This window comes from Corvus cornix, chromosome 6, assembly GCF_000738735.6.
Source record: "Corvus cornix cornix isolate S_Up_H32 chromosome 6, ASM73873v5, whole genome shotgun sequence".
Classification (NCBI taxonomy): Eukaryota; Metazoa; Chordata; class Aves; order Passeriformes; family Corvidae; genus Corvus; species Corvus cornix.
The window spans coordinates 4,141,202-4,157,519 of record NC_046336.1 but is presented as its reverse complement, the minus strand read 5'-3'; the positions used below and the strand labels follow the sequence as shown (position 1 = coordinate 4,157,519).

At 40.0% G+C, this 16,318-nt stretch overlaps 1 protein-coding gene across 2 annotated transcripts; it reads left to right on the top strand.

The window, feature by feature from the left end:
* The first annotated feature begins 85 nt into the window (after positions 1 to 85).
* ACADSB (acyl-CoA dehydrogenase short/branched chain) lies at positions 86 to 15,826 on the top strand. 2 transcript variants are annotated; one of them, XM_039554074.1, is made up of 11 exons: positions 86 to 173; positions 4,404 to 4,563; positions 4,834 to 4,934; positions 5,412 to 5,618; positions 6,061 to 6,231; positions 6,721 to 6,846; positions 7,231 to 7,323; positions 9,260 to 9,349; positions 10,835 to 10,972; positions 11,781 to 11,880; positions 12,565 to 15,826. In XM_039554074.1, the coding sequence occupies exons 1-11, from the start codon at positions 132 to 134 to the stop codon at positions 12,633 to 12,635; spliced, it is 1,299 nt and encodes a 432-aa protein (XP_039410008.1). In that variant the 5' UTR covers positions 86 to 131; the 3' UTR covers positions 12,636 to 15,826. The 2 variants fall into 2 exon arrangements, with proteins under 2 accessions (XP_039410008.1, XP_039410009.1); XM_039554075.1 differs by lacking the exon at positions 12,565 to 15,826 and having other exon boundaries at positions 10,835 to 11,030; positions 11,781 to 11,879.
* Positions 15,827 to 16,318: the final 492 nt, after the last annotated feature.

Sequence of the window (16,318 nt, the reverse complement as noted above, 5' to 3'; positions counted from 1 at the left end):
CGCCCACCGCAGTCTCGCGAGACCCGCACGCGCCGGCGGGAGCGCAGGGGGTGTTGTCTCTGACGTCACGGGGGGCGGTGGCTCTGACGTCACGCGGGAGGTGGTCCTGACGTCACGGGGCGGGCACGAAAATGGCGGCGGCAGCGGGAGCTTGGCTGAGGGGCTGTGCGAAGGTGACGTCTCAGGGCGGGCCAAGGGCGAGAGGAATGGGGACGAGGGAAAGCTACTCCGTGTCCTACCGAGCTGCTGCAGCTCCCGAACCTGCCGGTGACGGGCGGCCTCTGGCTCCGGGGCTGGGAGCTGTCGGGGTGCGGGGCTCCAGGGGCAGCTCTGCGAGGCGTGAGGGGGGGGTTGGGAAGCCCTTTTCTCCTTCTGCCCTGTGGATTTGTGTGTGGAGGGGCGGTGTTGGGTAAGTTCTTGCAAATAAAAGTTCTTGTAAGTCTTGTGAAGTGGTTGTGATGAGGCAGCACCGTCCTGGCAGCAGAGGTGCTTCGAGGTCTCCTTTACTTATGTGTCAGGAAAGGTTCGTCCCCCAGAGGGTGCTGGGCACTGCCCAGGCTCCCCAGGGAATGGGCACGGCCCCGAGGCTGCCAGAGCTCCGGGAGCGTTTGGACAGCGCTGCCAGGGGTGCCCAGGGTGGGATTGTTGGGGTGTCTGTGCAGGGCCAGGACATGAACTGGATGATCCCTGTGGGTCCCTTTCAACTCGGAATATTCTGTGGTTTCCTAAACACACTCGTGGCACTCGAGGTGTGATCAAAACAAGCAGAGACCCTGTGTTTTTGCTGTGCATGCCTTGGCTGTGCAGGGTGAGAAGATGTGCTGGCCTGGGACCTTCTCGTGCAGCTCGTGGGTGTGTCGTGGCACTTGAATTAAATTGAAATAAAGAAAACCAACCCCAGAAATGAAGGAAAGTTTCCCATTTGGAAGCTTCTCTGCTGGGAGATAGGAGCTATGTGGAAACCAGCTAGGATGGATACAAGAGAGGGAGTCAAGGCAAGCAAAGTGAGCTGAGTAAAACATTGCTGTGGTCTTTTTCTGTTTATGTCTTAACACTGATGGCAGGCCCAGCATTAAAATCTTGTTTTAGATAGTAAAATAAAAGAAGGAAGCTAAGAGAACTGATCTTTTAAAGAGCTGAGGTGGAGGTAGGAATTGACATAAACAGAAAAAAATCAATGTTATCAGCAACCAGTTCTCAAATGCATGTGTTCAGTAGGGCAAGCAGTCTGAATCCTGTAGCAGCATAAATCACTACCTGCAGAAAAAGAAGAGGAGAAAAAAAAAAAGGCAGGGAAGCAGCATCCAAGGATTTAAGTAATGTACATGTGCTTTAAATAACTGTCTGAAGTTAGTGATACTACATGGCTTCTAAGAATAAAAAGGTACACAATAATGTAGTGGCTTGATTATTTATTTAGTTTTTAAATCTAAATGTTGAACTAAAATATGATTTCCACGCTGGTCTATTATTGCTGTGGTATTACCTGTGAGTTGCTGCTCTTTGTGTGGGTGTTGCCAGCATAAATCCCATCCCTTGCATGCATCCCATTGGTTCTAAAACTTTTCAAGGTGACCTTGTTAGGAATATTCCTTTGCTCCTGCAGCACCACTTATGTCTCAAACAAGTGCTTACCAAACCATGGTTGATAAATGTCTGAACCTTTGTTTCTCCTGCTGTGGTAGGACACCATTCCCGGCCATTCTAATGCGGGTTGGCTGCAGGAAAAGCGATGGGAAGGAGGGAAAGCCTGGGGTGGTTTCAGGAGAGGTGATCCCAGATTGCTGTGAATGTGGTGAGGCCCTGGCACAGGCTGTCCAGAGAATCAATCTCTGGCCACCCCATCCCTGAAAGTGTCCAAAGCCAGGTTGGACAGGGCTTGGAGCAACCTGGAATAGTGGAAGGTGTCACTTCAGGGGGTAGCACTGGATGAGCTTTTATGTCCCTTCCAACCCAAACCACTCTATGATTTTATATTTTATATTCCCAGTGATTCACCTTATTTATGCCATCATGGAGGAAAACTGCTCCTTTCTTTGTACTTGGAAATGAAGTAGTGGAAGGAGCAGGAAGTGTGTGTGGTTTGCAGGCCTGTCACTGCTCGCGAAGCAGCACGGTGTTAAATAGAAATGTGCCTGTGCATACTCAGGTTTTTCCCTCTCAGACCTTGCCAAGGACACACTGGCACAGGTGGGTGTTGGCACACCTGGATGTCAGGTGACGCCAGCATAGCTGCGTGTTCTGCAAATAATCCTGGCTGACTGCTTCCAGAACTGGGTTGCCTTGGATTCAATCTCTACTAAACAATGTTTTCTTTATTTTTGGTAAGACCCACAGTGACTCCAGTAACTTCATCATCATTTGAAGGTGTTGCAGCTATTGTTCATCGTCCAAACGTTATATTCGTAATTCAGCCCTGCTCACCAGTAGTTGTTTTATGTCACCAGGGGTGTTGAATGTGACTGAACACTGAATGTTCACAGCAATATTTATTTTCTCTATTACCACTTCTTACTGTTTGTTGTTGTTGGGGTTGGGTTTTTTTTATGCACGTGATTTTGTTTGTGCTAAAATCAGAGTTTCCTTATCACAGTAGACTTTTGCGTCTTGCCTCCAAGAGTTCATCGATGTGTTTTACATCAGTTCTTCAGCCAGGGTCATGACAAGTGTTGAAAGCCAATATGAAAGAGGGGGAATTATTAGAAGGATCAAAGGAATTTTTACTTCCTGACCCCAGAGTTTCTGCTGTTTTTAGAGGAATGCTGCTATCACAATGTGCATTGTGGAATTGCCCTGTGTTCTGGGAGCTAAACAGGCGCCTCCTTAGGGCACAGCCAGTCTGTTGCTCACTCTGGGGTTAAGAATTAGTGCTGCCAAAAATGTGTGTTGGCAGACATGTTTTCATATACTTCATGGCACAGCTGTGTCTCTCCTGGGGGTTTCTGTCAGCAGTTGTCATAGTAAGACATTTGTGTCTCCACACTTTAGGCTGACATAGCAAAAGTGACAGAAATCTGTAGCAAAGATCAGATCTGTGGGCATCAGCCCCAGAGTGGGCTGGCTTTGGGGAGCTGGGAGAGCAGAGCCATTGTTCTGTCCTGCCTCCTTTCAGACACAGTCAAGCTCTGCTGCTTTTCAGGAATATCTTTTAGCTACTACTAGCCCATTACTTTTGGAGCCAGATCATATCGTGACAACTTCCTTTAAAATCCTAAAAATTATTCTGTGTTTGGAAAGCATATTGGCTTTTATACCAAACTTACCTTTCTAAAGCCTGCTGTGAGGTAATTAAGTCTTTGAACACAAAGTTTTTAGGTCTCCAAGGGACAAAACTGTCACATTATCTGTGTCCTGACAATCATTGTGTGTAGCTTCCTCCCAAAAGCCACTGTTCTGTTCATTTTTGTGACTTTTGCCATATATTCCTAAGATTATTCCCCACAGTCAAATGTTCACTAATGCCTCTGCTCTTTTGGTTGCATAACTAATGCTTCTTGAAATTATTGTTGTTTATTGTGGAGAAATTGGGAGCATAGGCATAAATCACTTAGTTTTAGTTCCTTCCTGTTCTTTCAAAAGAAATCAACCAAATAAAACACATTAATTATTAGTTACATAACACTATCAATATACTTACTGTGGGATTTTAACTGTATAGAAATTAAGTCTACAGAAGCATTCAAATGCCAGGGCTTTGTCTACAAAATGTGTGCTTGTTCTGAAAATCATTAAGTGGTGGATAAGAATTCAGTTTGAATACAGAAATCCACAGTGCAGTTAAAAGTTAGGCCCTTTCACAGCAAAATACCAATAATCCGCATGAGGGGCTGTCCAATTGCTTTAGAAACAAAAATTGCTGGTCCCAAGAAAACCAGGGAGAAAGCTAAAGTCAGTAATTAAAGTTGACAGGCCTGTAAAAGCCATTCTCTGTGTATTTTACATTTACTCTTATCATATTTGTTAATGAAAGTATTAATTCTATTGAAATATACACTCCCCACTCTGAATATTGCAGTAGACTTGCATCATCTATGAAAAGAAATACTAACAGCAGGGTCTATTTGCTGTAAACCCCAAACTTGACTAAAATTAATGTTTTTACATACTTTGTAGAATAACATTGTATTAGTAAACTCCCAGAAAGAAAACTGTGTGATGTTAAGAGAAAAGTAATTAAAGCATATTTTCGTTTAGGACATAGGGGATGTTATATCTTAAAAGCTTTCAAACGTTGGGTATAAGTTATATTTCCTAATCATTTACTGAATAAAAGCACTGGGTAAAGTTATATGTTGCATACAAATATATATATTTTATATATATATATTTTTTATATATATATATAAAGTTATATGTTGCATACAAATCTAACTGTTTGCATCTTCTGTATTTGTTGCCAACAGCTGAGAAGACACATACCAGCATACTTGGCTCCTTGGAGGGTTTCTCCCCGTGTTTTTAGGTCCTCCAAATCAGAACTCAAGCCAAATCTAGCCAGTGATGGACTTGCCTGTGCTCCACTTCAGATGTTCACCGAGGAGGAAGCCATGCTGAAAGACATGGGTAGCTATTATATCTGTATTTAAAATTCAGAAATGTTTTAACTAGAAGGGATATTGTAGCTTAAAATTTTGTTTTCATTATTTATTTCTAGTCAAATGTTGAGATTGTTGGGGGAGTTGTGCTTTACGCCTTGTTTTGCTTGGGCTACTTGTCTGGGTCAAGTAGTCAGAACACATGCATAACCTGTCAGAAGCACCACATTCCTGTTATATTGATCCCAAAGGAGACTGTTGGAATACTTACAGGTTTTCTTTCTTCTCTTTGTTACAGTGACCAAATTTGCCCAGGAACGAGTTGCACCTTTTGTACAAAAAATGGACGAGAATGCAAAAATGGAAGATTCCGTCATACAGGGACTGTTTGAACAAGGGGTCTGCACACTTTTACCTAATCTTTTATTTGGAAAGTAACATCATTTTATGAATCTCTAACTGTGCCCTGTTCAGATTTTTAGGTGAAAAGTTTGAGGGATAAATTCAAATGAACTAATGCATCGGTAAAAATTTTGGAGTTGTCAACCACAAGACAACTTTCTTTACAGCATTATCTCTCTCCATCTTTTACTGTCATTTTTTTCCATCTCCCCCATACCACATACTTCATCTTATCTTTTAGTTCCTTGTCTTCCCTCCCTCACTTTTTTTTTAGTTGGTTAAGCATAATTGGATGCTGGAAAGGCCATGACTCCAAGTGTTGATGGAAAAGAGTATCAGGAGTCTTCTATGCCTTGCTGGGCAGCCATGAGGACTTACATTGCCAATATCCTCATGTTCATTCTTGGATTCAATTTTAGCCTTTCCTGCTATCAGAACCAACAGATTGATGTATTTGCACCTTTTCCATTTCAGCTGATGAGTATTGAGCTTGGGGAAGAATATGGAGGAACTGGAGCTTCATTTTTTTCAATCATATTGGCGGTAGAAGAATTGGCCAAAGTTGATCCAGCTGTGGCTCTTGTGTGTGAACTCCAAAACACTCTAACAAATAAGTTGTTTACCACCTATGGAACAGAAGAACAAAAGAGAACTTACCTGCCCAGGGTGTCTAAAGATACAGTGAGTCAAAGTCTTACATTACTTAACTATTAAAATTATATTATGGTTTAGTAATGTTAGTGGGATTTTTTTTCAGTGATTAATGTGTGTCTGCAGCTCTGGAAAATATGTGTGAACTTTGAAACACTGGTTAGAGCTGAGATCTGTGGTGATATAGATACATCCTGTCATCAGTAGCTGAGAGGTAAAAGTGGAAAGGCACTTATTAGTTTCATTAAAATTTAATTTACTGTGGAAAAGAACCATAAAACAGTTGACTTTGAGAGATGTGTAATTACACAGTGTTTCTATTCTTAATCTCCATAGCTGAAGCTCAGTTACTTTAATGCAATAGGTTAAAATGTTTGAATTTAAGAGACTTGTGCTGGTTTATAAGTATTTTCCTTGTAGGATTTGTTTATATTTGTGAAAATTAAATTGGCTTTTTCTCTTCCCTCGACAGCTAGGGAGTTTCTGTCTTTCGGAGGCTGGGTCTGGCAGTGATGCTTTTTCCTTGAAGACTCGAGCTGAAAAGAAAGGAGACTACTACATTATCAATGGCTCAAAGATGTGGATTAGCTTAGCAGAAGATGCAGGAGTTTTCTTTGTCATGGCAAATACAGACCCATCCTTAGTAAGTTGCTACAGCATTGTTGCATTTCAGTGACTGCTGCTGATGTATGAAACTGTGGATTTTATATTAATAATCTGATGTTAGAGGTTAATACTCTGTGCACCTTTTCCTAGCTGACTGCAAACCTTTAAAAATATTTCCCAACAAAAATTGAGAACTTGGCGAACAATTTAATAAATTCATCCAGCCAGGGAAAATAAAAATGGCAGGATCATGGTTGTTTAGGTGAAGAGCACAGCACTGGTGGTGTTCTGAGTAACAGGACTCACAGTCTTAAGTTTTTCCAACCTTTCTGACTTAGCTGACAAGTTGCTCTTGTTAAGAGGCAAAATGGAAAACTAAAAAGTATCCTATAGCAAAGTAAATCCAATAAAAATTACATAGCTGAATATGCAAGTGTCAGGTTTGTCCCCAGTGTGGATGTAGGTAGTAGATTTTCAGTGGTATTAGTATGAAAAACGGTTTTTGATTATTTTTAACTCCCCCCAGGGATACAGGGGAATTACCTGCTTCATAGTGGATCGCAACACAGAGGGGCTTCACGTGGGGAAAAAGGAGGACAAGCTGGGAATCAGAGCATCTTCCACCTGCCCAGTAACGTTTGATAATGTGAAGGTACTGTAAGTTCAGCTGTTGAAGCATAAATTTGGGTACAACTGGAACCTGACCACACATAAGGAATGAATATTAACTAAATTCCCTGGTTTTTTCCCTTAGACACACTGATTGATTGGCATATATTAACATTTTCCTCCCACAGAAGTCTAGAGAGGGGTTGAATGTCTTAAATTTTGATGCATTTTTTTCATCAGTTTTATAATCACATGAATCTGGGCATGTTCTAATCCGATGTCCTAGGAATCAAATGTCTGGTTTATGTTTTATGCCTTCACTTATGAGGAACAATTAATAAAATATGTACACTGATTGATATGTGAACCCTGTTAGTAGTTGCAAAGCAGAATAGAACAGGAGTAATTGGGTGGTTTTATATTTTAGGTTCCTGAGACCAATATCCTGGGACAAGTTGGACAAGGATATAAGTATGCCATTGGAATGCTCAATACTGGCAGGATAGGGATTGCTGCACAGGTGGGTCATCGGGTTTATTACTGAGCACAGCCAGGATATAACTTGAGTTTGGACTGAAATGTATGGGATATTTAAAGCTGTTTAGAAAATACTTAATTAAAAGCTCAATTGCCACTAGATGTCACTGTTCCTGTAGCAAAGTTACAGTGAGGACAGGAACACCTGCCAGTGGGAAAATTCTCCCGTGGTGACATAAGCAATAGACTCAGAAAACATTAAATGGCAATTAGCTTGTCTTTGGTCGTTAACTTATTGCTACTGAGTTATGTCAACATTCCTGTCTTCCACTGTGAAAATTTATTTTATTAAAAAAACTAACTTTGGAAAATATAACACACTGAAATGCATTATACCAACTGGGATTGTGTGGGGCTGGCAAATGTAACCTAGTACTGACTGATGTTCTTCCAGCAACTTATTTTTAAAAGTCAACTTATTTTTAAAATAAATGTAATTTTCTCTATCAGAACTGTTCCATTTCATTGTTGTGTTTGAAAATTGCCCTGTATGGCATCTTAGGGGAAAATATTTACTGACCTTGGAGTTATTTCAAAATGTATTTTGCTGTAAAGTCAATTTGAATCTCAGGTAGCTGCTGATCTCAGTGGGAATCAGGTTCAACCCTAGAATAAAATGGCTTGTGATAAGGTTTTTTTTTTAAATTATTTTTGAAGTAATCATCGGCATGAAATTGAGACTTTCCACATGGCAGTACACTATGCTGATAATTGGGCTGTCTTTTCCATCATTTCTAAAGATTACCTGTGATTAAACTTTGTCTGATATGGCATTTAAAAAGGGCTGTGGGCCCCATTGTTCCCAGAGATATAAATAATATAGAGGCTCTGGCAGTAAAATACATGGTCTGGATTTTACTCTTAATTACTCCAAGTTACACCTTAATTAAAAGTTAAGGTCAGGTAGTTGTTATATCTTAGTTACTGCTTTCTTGACACCTTCAAATTAAGAGAAATGGACTTGACAAGAACAGCAGCTCTAAAGCCCTGTGGTATTGAGTTTAGTTTTGCAGTAGTAATAGTTTTAAAAGATAATGAAGATCTTATAAAATGTAATTGTGGCTTTGAAAACAGTTTCAGATGGTTTTAGTGCAAGGCAGCTGCATATATTGTTGGAGGTGCTGAAGCTGATGTACTTGGCTCTTTTATGAGTTTATATAAAGAAATAACAAATCTGATAATGGGGCTGATTAGCAGCAGACTGCAATATTTTCTTTTATTGTTTTCCTAGGTATCTTTTTTTTTCCTGTTGTACATCATTAAAGGTAGTTTTTCTAAGCAGCTTGATGTGACAGCTGCCTACTCTTGTCTTTGTGGAAAGACAAAATTGGTCTAAATTCTTCTACAATTGTTCTGCAGAGTTGGAAGATAGTGGAAGAAATGTTATCTCTCCTTCCACTCCACTAAGTTTCTAACTTCTGAAATAAATTGCTAATTCTGGCAGTTTGGTGTCCTCTAGAAAATGAGAAATTATTTTGATTATGAAAATAGTTTTGATTAATCATTCAGATTATTCTTCCTTTAGTAGGGTAATGTAGATCTATAGATCTTCAGTTTACAGTCATTTTCTCATGCAATTATGAGTTTTCCCAGAAACACTTAATAGTTTTGCAATTACAGTTGACCCATAAGTATTGTTCAAAAATTAGTAGTAGTGTTTTCATGTGGTAAGAAATGGGCATGTAATAGGTTTGTTCCTGAAACTTTTCTTTATTAAAACTCACCTCAATTTGTCTGATAACTGTAAAATTCTGGCTCCTAGGATTCTATATAGAAATTTTAGCAATATCTAGGTAGGAAGAAAACAACTTTTCTCCTGAATATCAACCTGCCTGACCAGAAGACCAACTGTTATCATCTCCATTAGGTGCATTCAATTAATCAATTTTTACTGACCATATCCTTATTTTTCCTTACAGATGTTGGGACTGGCCCAGGGCTGTTTTGACCGTACAGTTCCCTACACAAAGGAGAGAGTCCAGTTTGGGAAAAGCGTGTTTGATTTCCAGGTACTTGTTAATGGGCACAAGGGATGTTTCCTCTAAGAAAGGAGCAGTGACCACAGTAATCAGAAAAATGACTATTATGATTTGCATAATCATGTCATGTCTCTCCTCCTCAATATTTGAGAAGAATTTTTCAAAAAAAATTCTGGATGAACATTCATCTGCCATGTAAAATTCATCAATTCAGTGCTGTGTGCCTTTGCAACTGCCACACGAATAACGTAAAACTTTAAAATATTATTGACATATTCCTTTTGCCTGATAACTTACTGACATTCTTTGAAAATAATACACATGGAACTCCCTTCTCTTCTGATTTTAATATCCCACTGTACTGAATGCGCTCCAGTTTTTATACCCTTTCCTGAGGTGCAGAGGAAGGGCTTTTTCTGGAGACAACAGAAATGATAAAAAGATGAGGAAAACTGATTGAATTATTAAGTTTCCTGTGGTATACAAAGACATTTAGTTTTCATTATAATATCTGTTTCTTACGAGGAAAGAGAACTCTTTGTTGCAAAAATGATGTATAGTTTAATAAGGAAGATACATAATTGTAATTACTATAGTAATTTTCTTGTTCAAAGAAACCTACATCTCAGCTGAAGAGAAGGAACATTAGCACTACTCATAATTTATGCAAATTTTAGGAAGCACTCATAGATACCTAGGAAATGATTGGAACTACGTCTTTTGAATGGGAAATGGAATTTATAATTGCCGAATCATTTTGGTATTTTGACCTGCCTATATATTTCTGCAAATCTGAAGGAACAGTGTTAGTGTTCTAATAAGATGAAAGATTTCATTGTGTTTTAGACTACTAAATGTTCATTTTCAATCATCATAATATTTGGGTGTTCTTAAATAAACCCATTCTTCCGTAATACCATTCAGATGTGAGCTCCATCACCTCTTTCCTTCCCCTTGAATCCATTCTTCAGTCATGTCCTCTGTACCTTTAAGCTGCTCCTAAATCTTGTCTCGTGCCTCTGGGACATGGGAAGGAGTTGTCGCCTCGCTAGTTCTCCACTTTATTCAAGGAATGCTTGTTTACAAGTCTTCCTTGGTTAAGCTCATCAGGGAGCCAGACCTGTTACTGTCTCAATGAAAAGCTGCAGAATGAAAACGCAGCTCTGACTTCCTCATGTCTTTGTAATCCCGAGGAGGATGTTAAGATTGGGGTAAAATTTTCCTTTATATTCCTGGGTTTAAATAGGTAACCTTCTGTGCAGCCTGTCAGGCAAAATGAACCCCAGTGCTCCTGAATCCAAGAGAAGGGAAGGGGAGAATAGGAGTGCAGTTCCTGAAAGCACTTCAGTGGCCCAACCTCTGTCAATAAACACAGAAGTAACATGGAATTACGTCCCACCTGGATTCCATATTTTCATTTCAGAGTGCAGGCACATTTCCATGGGGACAGAATGGTTGTTGCTGGGAATTCCAGCGGGGCTGTGGCTCTGTGTGAGTGCTGTGGTGCTGTTGCAGGGGATGCAGCACCAGATCGCCCAGGTGGCCACGCAGCTGGAGGCGGCCAGGCTGCTGACCTACAACGCGGCGCGGCTGGCGGAGACGGGCAGGCCGGCCATCAAGGAGGCCAGCATGGCCAAGTACTTCACTGCTGAGGTACCTGCATCTCCCTCACTCCAGGGCTTCATTCCACTGCTGGGAAAGCTGCTATCCAGTGTGTAATTCATAATTCGTCTTTGCTGTGGAATCTCTGGATGTACTTTTATCTTGGCTGTCACATCCCTGGAGGTGTTGGAGGCCAAGTCAGATGGGACTTGGAGCAGCCTGGTGTAGTGGAAGGTGTTCATGCCCATGGCAGGGGGGTTGGAGTGAGATGAGTTTTAAGATCTACTCCAACCCAAACCATTCTGTGTTTCTCAGTCCATGCACAGAATCTAAAGTAAGTCACCAAGGAATAAGCTGCTCATGCCCCTAAATAAAATTTTTAAAACCAAACGACAACACTAAAAGAGGAAAGTGAATTAATACTTGCACTTACCTAGATAAGATTGGATTTTATCAGAAATCTCTTTTTGTGGCATGAGAAATGACGCTGTAAAGAGTTCATTTGTGACCATTTCAGCTCTGCTGGTCACATCTGTGAGTCTTAAAATGATTCAAAACTGGATGACTTCTATCCCTTTGCAATTGCTGTCTTGCATACCACTGCTGGTCTTGTGCAGAGTGCAGCATAGAAACTATTGCTGTAACAATTAGTGAACTCCTGGTGTCCTCTGATTTCGAAAAATGTAATTTTTATTCTAAAGTGGCTTACTGAAGATGAATACCAGTATACCCATTCTTCTTCTCTCCTGTTCTAGTCACTTCTTTATTCCCTGTTTTGTTATTAATTAGCTACAAAGTATAAGTTTTACCACCCCTGTCCTGAAGTTGACTCCTGTAACTCTGAAAACTCTCTTCATAGGTTGCAACACTGACAACCAGTAAATGTATTGAATGGATGGGAGGTGTTGGATTCACCAAAAATTACCCGATAGAAAAGTACTATCGTGACTGCAAGATAGGTGAGTGACACTTTCTTAACAAGTATCCCTTGTAGCATTAGTGCTGTTAAAGTTGGAGGATGAAGGACTGGCTTTTTTTTCCAGGATATTTTTTCCCTGAGACTGTATCAACACTAATTCAAAGGCTCAGATATAAAACTTTAGGTATAAATGTATGTATGTGCAAGGCTAGTTATAATATTTAATTGGATACCAATAAAATACAGACACAAACATTGTGTCCCATTCTACTAAGGAAATTTCAGTAAAAAAAAATGAAAATGCCTTCTTTGGCTTTAAGATCTGAATCTATGTGGAATTTTATTTTCAAGGCTTCCTTGTTTATCAGGATAATCCTTGGAGCCAACAGTTTAACATTTTAAACAATATTACCCTTTGGCTTTTATCGTAATAGCATTTGGAACTTCTTCATTGTTGTTGGCTATTTAAGAATTGCTTTTCAGGAAAATGTCTTTGCATTATGTGGTGCCAGCCTGAAAAGTGCTTTAATTGTTACAGATAATAAAATATGAACATTTATAATATTATATAGATAATTATAATTCGGCACTAATACTTGCATAGTAAAAGCTTCATTTCATAATTGTAAAGGTTCTAACTGGACTTTTAGGATGATATTTTGGTCTCTCTTCATAAATTCACTGTGGGTTTATAGTCCACTAATTTATTCTCTTCTGATTTCAGGTACAATATATGAAGGAACTTCAAATATCCAGTTGAGCACAATTGCAAAATTCTTAGCACAGGAGTACTGAAACCATAAGAACTTTCTTGACTGTTATATGAAAATTATTTCCCTGGACACTGATTGTGAATTACCCATTTATTGTAATTACAGAAGGCATTAATGGCATCATAAATAAGAATACATCATCACAGTGAAATCATAGGGAAAACCATGAATTCCCCGTTTCAGGAGAGTGAGTAATTCACGTGTAATGGTGAATTCCACATTCAAATCCAAACTTCTTTCTGCCTGAGACACTTCCAAGCACTGGATTTAGCTCCCTTAGGTCATGCCAGCAGTTCTTCTCCGCTTGGAGATTTCAAAGTGAAAACAAAGGAATCCAAATCCCTGGCATGCCTGGTGGGAAGGGCTCTGTTAATCCACCTGGGAGGAAGGATTCTCCACGTGCAGCAGAGCTGGTGTGTGGAGTGGAGCTGTTGTTGGGAGGTGCTGCCTGCATGGGGTGCAAAGAGAGGGAAGTGGTGGTTTCCTCTCTCCCAGGCAGAGTGATGGAGCTGCTGTAGTTGGAGTCATTTTTATAGCAGCCCTTTATAGCAGTGTGTTCTTAAGGATATCTTTGTAATTAAGTCCCTCCAGCCCCAATTTGTACTCCTGAAAGGTGGATAATATCCACCTCCCTTTCCAGCCTTCTCAGCTCGTAAGGGTTTTAATCTAAGAGCCTATTTATAGTTCTCCTTTCATAAAAGGTTGAGTTGAAATCTTTCTGAAATGGGGTTAAAAAAGCTCTAGTAGTTCTGCAAAAGGACAGATACAAGCTGGGTAATGGGAGTACTGTGATACTACCTCACAGTGGCCTTTCCACATTCAATGCATTTTACAAACTTTAAAGGGAGGAACTGTTAATTTGCAGCCTAGAATTCCTTGCTCCTGGAAGTTAGTGATTCTCTAGCACAGTTTTTCTCTTCTTGAGAGACAAAAAGGGCAGGGGGTTGGGAAGTATTTGCTTTTTTTATTCGTCTCTGTTTACTCTAAAATTAGACATTTTATTTACAGCAGAAACCTCTTCAGTGCTGGAGAGCTAATTAACTAATAATCAAGAGACAGGAAGCTTAATATATGAAAAATCATCCTAATTGCTGTAATTGGCAATCTGTTTCAAGTGTTTTGGGGAGGGAAGGATTGGTTTTCTGGTTTTGGCTGACTTAGAAGAATCTCATTTTTAAAGCCTGCTTTTCACTGATGATTCACTCTGAGTGGAGCTTAGAATGTCGTAGGCTGAGATTCCCAGATGATTTCCTGGCAAAACCAGGGCAAGTGACACTTAACAAGTGGGATTTGTAAAACAAGCAGTGCCTTAGACAAAGAAACAAGCAAGGATGAAAAGCACTATTAAAAAGTTTTCTGACTTCAAAGGGAGGCAACTACTTTAGTGAATTAATCCCCCTATATACACACTTTGCCTGTTAATGGGCAAAGAATTATTGTGGTGATTATCCTTATGCCAGTAAAGAAGCCCCTCCCATATCAATTTGATCAAGAGCTTTGAGGTTTTCAAAAATAAATGAGTAGGAAGGTAGACTAGATGATTTCTGGAGTTTTCTTCTAGCAATATTATTATTAATCATTATCATTATTAATACATTTCAGATTTGTTTGCAGGCTTTCAGCTGAATTGAAACAGCTGGGGAAATTTCAATTAGAATTAACACTACAAACACCACGACATTTAACTACAGTTACTCTGCTCAACACAGAGTTAATCTGAAATGATCATAACCACACTCCAAAATGCTTGAGTTAATGTTGATTAATGTGCTGAATTGTGCCAAGGTGAGGCAGCCCTTGGCTGCTGAAGTTTAACCTGCTTTGCTCACATGAGTGTCCCCAGAAAACACGGTTTGGTTCATAGTTTTTGCTGTGATCTCCTGGTTTGAGACACTCTTAGCCTGTGTCTAATCTGCAGTTTTGTGTGAGACTGAGGACTGGCAATGCTTAACTGATTCAGTGCAGTGCCAGATACAAACCCTTTGTGGAGGAAAGTGCCAAGTTCTTTGAAGGACTGGTAAGGGCTGGATATCCAGGATTATGCAAAAGGACTCTCTCTTTGTGTAGAACTGTGTCAGGTGTCTGTTTGAAAAAATAACCAGGAAGAAATGAGATTAATGTGATTCCTCACAGTCTGATCTTGGATGCCTGAGTCCAGGAAACAACCTGAACATCCTCATCAGCTATTCAGCAGTAGCTGATGAGCTTTTTTTTTTTCAGTAAAGTGAGGTCAAGCCTTTAACTAATGTTACAGCTGTAAATATTTCATGTTGTTGTTATGTATGCTGTATTTTGTACACAGTTTTGAAAAAAATGTGTCTATTGTATTTGTATACAAAATTCTATGGAGGAATATGTGCACAAATCAATTACAACCCCTGAGTATCTTTCCTTGTTGTTTTAAAAGGACCGGTACCTGTGTGGAGAGCCTTGGCTACTCTGGGATTCTGGAGAGAGTTAACTAAGAGACTCACAGAATGTTTGGGTTGGAAGGGACCTTAAAGCCCATCTTGCTCCACCCCCTGCCATGGGCAGGGACACCTTCCACTATCCCAGGCTGCTCCAAGCCCCATCCAGCCTGGGATTATTTCCTCCCCTCAAGCCTGATTCCATCGCTGCTCTGAACTCAGATGTTGGGGTAGGAATGAAAAGTGCTGTGCTCTTGTCCAGGAGCTGTTGAGAGCTGCCTGTGCTCCCCAGCTCCTGTTGTGGTTTGGGACAGGCATTTTTGGGTGGTCATAAATGGCCATTCTGCATTTGGCACTGTGGGCACAGGCTACAGAGCTGGTGTGGGCAGTGCTGGGAGGCTTTCTGTGCTTTTAAGCTGCTTTATATACTCAATATGTATTTTCTTAGTGACTTTTCCCTTTTTACACCCTTAGTCCATCCAGTCTGTTGTCCTGGAACAGCAGCTGCAGTATCAAATGTTGCGTGTGAGCTTCCCTGGTTAGAAGAAAAGCCCTGTATTGAGAATGTATTAAAAAGTGTCTGTATTTTATTTTTGACTTGATACAATGCTAATCTTGTGTATCAGGTCATGTTTTCTAATAACTGTAATTTAAAATTGTTACAAGATCTTCCAGGTTTTGTACCAGGAGAAAACGACTGTGTCATCTCTTGGGTTTCTCTGGTTCTGTTCTGGTTGGTAATCAAGGCAGATTTCCACAGAAATCACTACTTGGGAAATTCTCAAATACAACATTTTATATCATATTTTCTGTGCTGTTGTTCTTTCTTTCATATTTTCTTTTCCCCGTGTAAAGATTGTGTTAGAAAAGGCTTACATGAACTACAGAGTAATTGTTCTTTGGGAGCCTTTTGCTGTGTAAAGACTTTTCTAATTAACATGTTATTGCATTTCCACTTGAAAATCTCTTGGTGAGAGACACATTTCAAGTTGTTCTACCAAGCTAAGCTCGATTGGAAGCCCAGTCTGCTTTGAAAGCAGCTGTCTGACTTCCCTGAGCTGGTATTGGATACACAAAAGCTGAAGAAACGCTTTTCCTCAGCACCAAAATGTATTCAGGGTAACTAGAAATAAGCAGGGTGTTCCCTAATAGCTTGTTTAATGTTCAAAGGAACATGCAGTGTACACTGTAACGTTTTTTTCTGGTGAAATATTTAGAAATATAAATCAAAAATATGTGCAGTCTCACTAGACAGTAATAGCATTTTTATATATTTTGTCTTTCAAAATCATTTGGA